The sequence below is a fragment of the Anticarsia gemmatalis genome, chromosome 17, assembly GCF_050436995.1.
Source record: "Anticarsia gemmatalis isolate Benzon Research Colony breed Stoneville strain chromosome 17, ilAntGemm2 primary, whole genome shotgun sequence".
Taxonomy (NCBI): domain Eukaryota; kingdom Metazoa; phylum Arthropoda; class Insecta; order Lepidoptera; family Erebidae; genus Anticarsia; species Anticarsia gemmatalis.
In genome coordinates, this window is record NC_134761.1 from 1,716,691 (window position 1) to 1,725,606 (window position 8,916).

The 8,916-nt window shown below is 32.9% G+C and overlaps 1 protein-coding gene and 1 non-coding gene across 4 annotated transcripts; both read right to left on the reverse strand.

Moving 5' to 3' along the window:
• Window positions 1–529: 529 nt before the first annotated feature.
• On the reverse strand, window positions 530–8,297 carry LOC142979953 (RNA polymerase II-associated protein 3-like). 3 transcript variants are annotated; one of them, XM_076125193.1, is made up of 9 exons: window positions 8,187–8,297; window positions 7,631–7,747; window positions 7,129–7,248; window positions 6,278–6,405; window positions 5,603–5,813; window positions 4,978–5,181; window positions 4,333–4,671; window positions 3,392–3,584; window positions 530–2,398 (listed from the first exon to the last, which is right to left on the reverse strand). In XM_076125193.1, the coding sequence occupies exons 3-9, from the start codon at window positions 7,222–7,224 to the stop codon at window positions 2,310–2,312; spliced, it is 1,260 nt and encodes a 419-aa protein (XP_075981308.1). In that variant the 5' UTR covers window positions 7,225–7,248; window positions 7,631–7,747; window positions 8,187–8,297; the 3' UTR covers window positions 530–2,309. The 3 variants fall into 3 exon arrangements, with proteins under 3 accessions (XP_075981308.1, XP_075981309.1, XP_075981307.1); XM_076125194.1 differs by having other exon boundaries at window positions 7,631–7,752; window positions 8,187–8,233; XM_076125192.1 differs by lacking the exon at window positions 8,187–8,297 and adding an exon at window positions 8,006–8,180.
• On the reverse strand, window positions 2,811–2,882 carry TRNAW-CCA (transfer RNA tryptophan (anticodon CCA)). Its single transcript has one exon. It is a non-coding gene; the product is annotated as a tRNA-Trp (tRNA).
• Window positions 8,298–8,916: the final 619 nt, after the last annotated feature.

An 8,916-nucleotide genomic window follows, 5' to 3' on the forward strand; every position in this document is an offset into this window, starting at 1 on the left:
CTTTATGATTGTTTAGATTAGACTAAATAATGTAATGATGAATGATAAACATTTGGAAAAAAATCCTATGTGGCGTTACACATCCATGTATTAAAATACTGGACGCGGTACTATTCATACCAACTAAGTACTTAGATTTTTTCGAAGCAAGTATATTTCCAAGACCTATAAATTATAATCATACAAATAAATATGATACACTATCAGAATTTAATAGATTCCTAGTAAGCTTAATATTTTGCGATTTCTCACGAATAAAATACGTGAAACAGATTATTCTCTGGTATACTAAAAACTTTAAACAATAAGTATTTTATTTCATGCCATCTGTTCTTTATACACGGAACTACTGCAATGAACCTATTCACAAAATCTACGTAGTTTAATTTAAAAACTGTAGATGGCACTGTTTCACAATACCGTCACATTGCTTGCAATTCTTATTTCTGCAAGTTTTACTTATATATTTGTATATTTTACTAACCTTCGTTTGCTACTAATTAAAGGAATAACAATAAAACAACAATAATAAAAACCATCATAATTTTATTGGGGCTGAAACACAATCACAGAACTTAAAACCTCTTCCTTTGCACCACATAAATTGTAAAAAAACATTATCCACGACATTATCTATCTAACAACTTCATAGCAATAAGAATAGCATAGACAAACAAATTACAAAGAACTTATTACTTAACTTCTCAAAATGCTAACTTTTAAAACTTCAAAATTTCAATGTGAGAACAGAGTGAGAAACAGCATTCAAAAAAATACCGTCGGTAGTGCACGTACAAGGTCTCGGATTCGAATCCCGAATTGAAACAAAATGTATTTCTGAGTTTTGCCAAGAAGTGTTCAGTGATTGTCTAAAGTATCGCAATTAGGGTATAACCCTCATCATCACTCACACTGTTTGGGTGTTTCCCAAAGCCATCATTCTTGCCTGTGGCCTCTCACTGGTCGTGTCGGTTATTCGTCCCACCAGACTATGAGTGTTAGATTGTTTTTACTACCTCATAATATATATGGGATAAGGCATTTGTCTCCCATTTCACCTTATGAGAAAAAAGGGTGTTTATTTTTCGGTCTGCTGTGTTTTCACTCTGTATAACATCACATAACTGTTGTGTAAAAAACAAATATCATCATAAAACAAGCCCCAAGTCTAATAAACAACATTCTTATTTACTTTGAAGTTACATAATAAGTCAGTGTTAGAAATAAGCGGAATTATTTTTATATACATTGTTATAATACTTGTTTAAAGTTATATAAAGCCTTGCATTGCCTTTATTACTAGAACATTAAACTATTTCATCGAACCAATATTTTTTCTTTCACATTGATATATTTATCAGTACAGCGTAGCATTGAAAATAGTTAGTTAAAGCTATCTGCATGTAAAATTTTCATCAAAATCGGTTCAGTAATTTAGCCGTAAAATCGTAACCGACATGCATACTTTCGAACACATAATATTGGTAAGTGAATATGTAACTTATACAATACAGCAATAATATGAAAAAGTGACTTAAAAAGTTGCAGTTAAATATTAGTTATATTTAAATTAATCCCACTTATTTCCAACACTGATAAAATCTTATACTAAGACTAAACTTGCAAAATTCTTTACTAATTCAACAATCTGCTATAAATATACAAACAACTTTAAATTTGTCTAGCAGTTCCTGAGAATAGCTCGTTCAAACAAACTTCAAAATAAAATTTACAATTTCTAAGCGACGCTAAAATAAATGCGATATTATGGAAAGCACAAAACTATGACTTAAAACGCGAACAGATACTATAATATCAAATGCATATTATGATAAAACATTCCTATATTCAAAAACACATAAACAGTCTGATTTTACACAGATTTATATCAATACAAACTTTGCCATCCATTGGAATTTTCATATATTTCGACAACCGAGTAGCTAGTAAGAATAAGTTTAGTATAAAATCTGATCAGTGCACTTCAAGTGCAAGTAGGTACCTACTATTTTTGCTTTTTAAGTATTTTTAAAGACAACTCCCGCACTAAGAAATGTTCTTGTGTCGCGGAGACTTTAACAAACATACAAACAACGGACACAAAGTACAACCAGACCCGAAACAATTATTTGTGGATTGCATATTTCACATAATATAACAATTATGTGTGCGATTCACAAATAATTGTTATATTATATGGAATATCAGTAAGCCGCGGGCGATCGCTAGTCTCATATTTTTATAGAATTTTGCAAGTCCAGTCTTCGCTAATAACATATGAAACTAAAATAAACCTTATCAGTGATGTATTAGAGTTCATATTTGTTCTTCAGATCGGCTATGGTGTTGTCGCTACAGTTCTCCACAGTTTTGCAGTGGTTGAGCAATGTTGTTAACACTGGAATGTAAATAATATATTGTTAATTACATTATAAATATAATAAAATAAACATATTTAAATAAGGAATATCTTTTCATCCCAAAAAGAAAACTTATTACTCTACGAACTAGTTTTGTCTTGAGAGTATTTCACAAACATACAAAATTAGAATAGCAGCAATACTATTACTAAGTATTACACCTTTTGGGAATAGAGCATTAAGAGAGAGTTTCCTAATATTATTATTATAGTTAGAATAAACTAAACTAAAGAAATGTGTGATGGAATTTCATAAACTTCGAAAGCTCCGAATTTATTATAAAGTCTAAATATAAAAATCTTATTGAAATAGGCCTCTACAGATTCAATAAACAACCATAACAGTGTAAAAGTAATGACAAAAAAAAATTCTAAACCAAAAAGAAAGTTTTGACCCCGACGTGATTTGAACACGCAACCTTCTGATCTGGAGTCAGACGCGCTACCGTTGCGCCACGGAGTCGTTGCTACGAAACGTCAATTTAATCGTTCCTTTGAGACAGTGATGACGTCACACTCCGTACATATTATGTATCATGATTGAAACTTATTACTGTCGAAATAGCCAAGTAAACCGCCTATACTTTTTACATGCATTTCGAAGCAAATCATATTTAATCAAAAGGAATGAGTCTACAGGCAAAAATTTCTGATTCGCAAAAAAGATTATATTGTCAATAGAATTTATGAAACTATTGAATTTGATATAAAATCTGAAAATTGAGGAGCTTATAGCAAGTTGCGCTCACCATTCGGTTAACGAACGGTGGGTTAAGCAACCTTGGCGCGGACAATTTGTAAATTAGGGACCACTTAGTGGTACTCAAAATAAGCACGTGTTGGCCTTTCGAAGCAAACTCAACTCAAATCGTATCGTAAGTATTAAGATATCACTCATTAGCCACAGGCTGACCACTAACCATACAACAAATAAACATAAATATCATTACAAAATAAGTATTTTGTACTTACATTTCTTATCATTAGCGGACAGGAACATAGCGAGCGCGGAGAACCGTTTGACTTGACTCAACGCGAGGAGATACGCAGTTATCTTGTTGTTGAACGAGCTTGTATTATCGTGGAGTAGACGCAACACGTCCGATAGCACGTCACTTTCTAACGCGTTCTCGAATATTGATGGGATTTTGGATGGGTCTATTATCTGTAAAAGAAATATAGATATTGTAAGTAAATTTAGAAGATCGAGACAAAAACACATTTTAGAACGGAAATACGTTACAGTGAAGTCACTATAAGGGATCAAAAAGTGCCTAATATAAAGCTTCAGTCTGTAGTTTAAATTTCAACATTGTTAAATGAAAAAATACATAGCGTGAGAGTTTTTGTTTGAATGTCTTTCGCGTACAAGTTAAATAACTTTTGGGATTTTAAGTAACTTAAAGTTTAATTCTGATTTGACTGATATTTATGATTTTGTTGTATATAAGAAAGTCATCAAGTTGACTTGCCGGCGACTACAAAAATCATGCCGGTTGTAGATCTTATAGCACAGAAAAAGAAAATTTAAAATCAAATCAAAATCAAATCATTTATTAATATAGGTCAAATGCTGACACTTATGATAGTCAATGATACAAAGAGTGAATTTACCGCCAGTTCGGAAAGAAGGGCTAATGAGAAGAGCTGGCAAGAAACTCTTGGCCACTCTTTTTAATCGCCAAATGGTTTTAACAATATAATTATGTCTGGTATAAATCATTGATTATGTAAGGAGCTGCTACCAACACCACCGAAAACACTTTGATCATAAGATAAATTAAATTAAATCAATATAATATTCCATTTATTTATCAATAGTGAATCTGAGGCATCACTGGTTGGTAAATCAGATAACAGTGGTGTTTTAAAACTTAACACATATGGACTGTAATAATAAAATGCATACTTACACTCAAATAATCTTTCCTAGCTTCATCTTTGCCTCTCAAATACTTCCATTCAGCCATAAACTGGACACTATTGACCGGCGCCACCAAATTATGTACGTCTTTCTCCGTCACTATAACCTCTGAGATCAATTTCATAGACTCTGGACTTGCCACTTTGTCCCCCTCTCCTTTTTCAAGAGGTTCCGTCTTCGAGTCTTCAATTTTATTAGAATCGTTGTTGTTGGTGTCTCCGTGAGCCAAATTGTCCTCAATTTCTATGATTTTGAGACGAGTTGGAGGTTTTTCGGGAGTCGTTTTGCCAAGTTGTATTTCTTGGATTGGTATGGATTTAAGTGGTCGCTGAAATAAATTAAGGAAGGCGATTAAATATATAAACATATTTTCAGTTACTTTTACATGAATTTGGTCCTTATGGATAGAATTTATACCAAATTACAGAATCGAAAACACGACATTCGCCAAAACAGTTCGACCTAATATAATGGGACTTTCACTGACAGATAGAGGAATTTACATAGGCGACAAATTTATTCCAAAAATATTCAGAAATCCTGCATGAAAATCAAAAATCACAAAAAAATACGGACGAAATTGTAGCAATTGTTCGCTAGTTACTGTCTTTTTTATTTCTTTTACTATCTTTACCTTAGACCGTAAATGGGGTGGTTTCTTCACAGGTTTGATAACAGTGATGTTTTCACCAACACCATCCCTCCACTGGTCTACAGGGCTGGTCTCCTTGACCACCGGCTCCGGAGGTAGTTCTATGATCTTTGGCTGTGACGTCATTTTGGGTAGCGGCTTCGATTCCACTGTAGGTGTCGTGGACGGCGAGGATTTTGATTTTGACTGGAATTTGAGAAATTTAGTTTGAATAAGTTTGTCTCCAAAATTAGATTATATGCCTTTTTGTTTTTAAAATACGATTGCTACTTCAAATATATCTTAGGTAAATGCTGTGGTGTGGTTATGGTGCCGTTGCCAGCTCTTTAAACTTTGGTTCTACACGCATATCTGGATTGTGCCCAATGTGTGCCTGCAAAGTAACCATTTTTATTCCATTCCATCGATCGACAAGAGGTAACGCCAGTGACCATGCATGCTTGTCTGCCTGTCTCTCCTAACTAGAAGGTCAATGACCTTGACTTATATCACTGAAAAACTCGACCACATTTGGTGCATCTAAGTATGCAAACCAAAGATTTGTTTCATCTTATTCACTACTTACACAAGAAAGACAGAGACTTTGAGTTTTTATATTATCACTCACCCCTTTAGTCCCCATCCTCGCTTTAATAGCGTCCAATTGTTTCCTAGCTGCATGGTTGTGTGGTTCCAACTGTAGTACATTACGGAGATCTGTTGACGCCGCCCGCAATGAGCCCAAACGCTCCCGGGCAGTAGCACGGCGTTGTAACGCTTTGACGTAAGAAGGGTCTAAGCGGAGAGCTTCTGTACAGTCGGACTCTGCTTGGTGGAGACTGGAATGAGAGAATGGGCAATTAATACACAGAATAAATTCATAGGTAGTCATTACTTTCCTTAATATGTCTTGATAGGGGAATCGTGCAGGTGATGACAAAGGGTATATAAATTAGTATGTTATACTGTTTTAATGTGTGAAAGAAGTTAATTTGAGAGATGCAAGATATTTTGAGTAGTCCTGTTCAACCTCAGCTTTTGAAGACTTAACACACAAATAACTTTTCTTTAAGTTGTGTGAATTGATGGTAAAGAAAAACAGTAATTAAACACGTGTTTGTCAAAAGATTGTCAAGTTCATCGTCATTTGGCCATTGCAGTGAACTCAAGGCACCCTATTCTCATTTTGGAAGATATTCTTGTCAAAGTTATTAACAATAATGCATTCAATTCGGTGTTTTCTTTTTGTATTTTGGATTAACAAAAGTAGGTAAAAGACCTAAGAATTAAAATGAATACCAACCTGTCTTTCTTAAGATAGCAGAGTCCTCTATTAGCATAGTAAATTGCATCATCCTTCACTAATTCAATGGCTCGGTTATAGCACGATATGGCTTCATCCCACTTCTCGTTCTTTACAAATGTGTTGCCCTGAAATGCATAACATAAAGAATTTATTATTACAGGTCTATTCACTTAGGTACCTATACAGTGCTATATTTTATAATGAGTTAGAAAGTTAAAGTTACTATGCAAGTAAATCTTTTATGCATTTATATATTGATAAGAAAACAATAATAGGGTGAATGTAAATTAAACAATTAAAGTAACATAATTATGTTTATTGTTTCAGATAGGATTGTGGCAAACAGTTTTTTTTTGCCTACCTCTTTGACGAAAAGTGTGATAACTATAGCAAGTAGGTAGTCATTATAATTTATAAATTATCTGCTATAAAGAATTGAGATTTAAATAGGTTGCATCATGGCATGGAGACTACAACAATGAAATCGGCCAGTAATAACAACGGTCCTTATTGATTTAACATTGTAATAAGCTGCAGTAATGTATTTGTATAATCAATAATTTGCCTGCAATATACATAGCAACCAATATTGTTGTTTCAAATTATAAGGTCAATGACATTTTGCTACAAAGAAAATAATCACAACTAAACCAACTAACTTAACTTATTGTTTTTATTCTAGTTAGTTATGTAAAACTATAATAAAAATATTTATACATATTTTATATCAATTCAAATAAAACATTAATAAAGATGAAACTTTGTGTATAATTCTGTCTGAAGTCACAAACCATGGGGACAAAATGGCCGGCAAAAGGTACTTAATAAAGTAAAAAATAATTGCTCACCCTCTCCTTCTCATACTGGGCCTCCTCCCGTAATTTCTCCAGTTTGGTTTGTTGACTCTTCTTGCCGTCCAAAGATGTGGGTCCTACGTCTGCCATGTCTATGTCTTCACAGGCTTTATCCTAAATAGAACAAAATATTTATTTGGACATGTTTTAGTTAATAAATGATTAGAGTCATTAGAGTGTGTGAAAAGTCAGCCTCACTAACAGGTATGACTTAATGTATGAAATTCAAATGAAGCAGATTTTTTTAGTAACCATAATAAAAGGCTTACTATAGAAACAATCTAAGATTTTCTACTAAGATCTATACAGAATTATGTTTCTTTTTTGAAATCATAAACTTATCAAAAAAATATATTTGTAATAGTATTCTTTGTTTCAGTTCTTTGTTCACAATAACTTTGCTAAATCATTGTAGAGAGAGAAGTGAACACAAAGAAGAAGTTTGTATAACTTGTAGGTAGCGGTAACATAAAATAAATGATATTAATATACTCACAACATCATACTGATCCCATGCTTTATAGTCAAAAGAGTTTATGCGTTTTTCTTGAACCTTTTTAACCTCTCTGACCGGTCGCTCTTTCTTCACTTTGCTGCGGACTGGTGGTAGATCCTAACCTCAAAAAAATACACTTTGTTATTAGGTATTCACTCACTACACGATTATACAAACATCGTACACGAACATTCTTAAAGCTATAAGCAGAAATAGAGTATTTAAAGTGCCAACAAAGACAATAACCTAACTAAATACATGACAATTTTTGCACGAAATTTATATATATTTACAGCAAAGATATACATAAAATAGATATTGAAAACATCAAAAAACAGTCTAAATACGATAAAATAACGGTAAATAGGTCTAAACCTGTTCGCAAACACCGTTCAAAGCCGCTTCTTTTCTTTTCATTTCGATTTCCCAATTCTGCAAATCTGTCATGTAAGTTTGAAGCGATTTAGCATTGTCACGCGCTTTCCTCTGTATCTCAAAAGCTTTTTCCATATTTCAGGATGGTTTTAGAACCAGATAAACACATCAGAATCGTTACCTGTTTGATCAATAGGATATTTTTGGTTGCTATTGAAAGTAAACTCGAAACTTGTCAAACAAATTTGATTGTCATGGCAATGCAGTATGGCGGGTAACGAGATAGTCGTTCGGAAACAGAATAAAAGAAAAGTATTCAACATCACAATTTTAGAATACAAAATTATTAAGTGAATTTCGATTTATTATGATCCATGGTTTATTTATGTACTGGTATAATGTTTACCTCGATGGACTTTACAATTATTTATTTATTTTTGGCTGGAGATAAATTATATTTTCTTGTTTTTATCTCTTAACTTCTTGCAACACAACACTCTAAACTCTTGAATACCATGATTGGTAACATTCCAAAAGAAAATAGAAAAGTTCAATACTTTGTAGGACTCTGAAATTAAACTTTCCTTATCCAATATACCTACTCAATTTATGACACCATCGCATAGACTTCAGTGTCAATTAGAATTTTTAAACAAACCAATGAACTATTATTATTATGGTAGCTGTTGGTTGTACCCAAGCTATAATCTTTTCATTGTAAATATTGATAGTGGTCTCTGAAGATGGATACATAGAACCCGCCTAAACATTCAGTAGGTACTTAATTGGTATAATTATAATTACATCATAGTAAAATAAATAAATAGCCTTGCACTAATATTTGAAACAGTGGACCGTTATGTGTAATTTTGACGTCAATCAATGTCAACTGACGCGTCTGAGCACGAAGA

What these genes read in the sequence shown, in the direction of transcription:
- LOC142979953 (XM_076125192.1), bottom strand. Translation starts at nt 8,140, where the DNA reads ATGGAAAAAGCTTTTGAGATACAGAGGAAAGCGCGTGACAATGCTAAA. An exon ending in TGAACGGTGTTTGCGAACAG is followed by an intron (nt 7,748 to 8,005) that starts GTTTAGACCTAT and finishes TTTTGAGGTTAG; the next exon opens with GATCTACCACCAGTCCGCAG. An exon ending in CACCCCATTTACGGTCTAAG is followed by an intron (nt 4,672 to 4,977) that starts GTAAAGATAGTA and finishes AATTTATTTCAG; the next exon opens with CGACCACTTAAATCCATACC.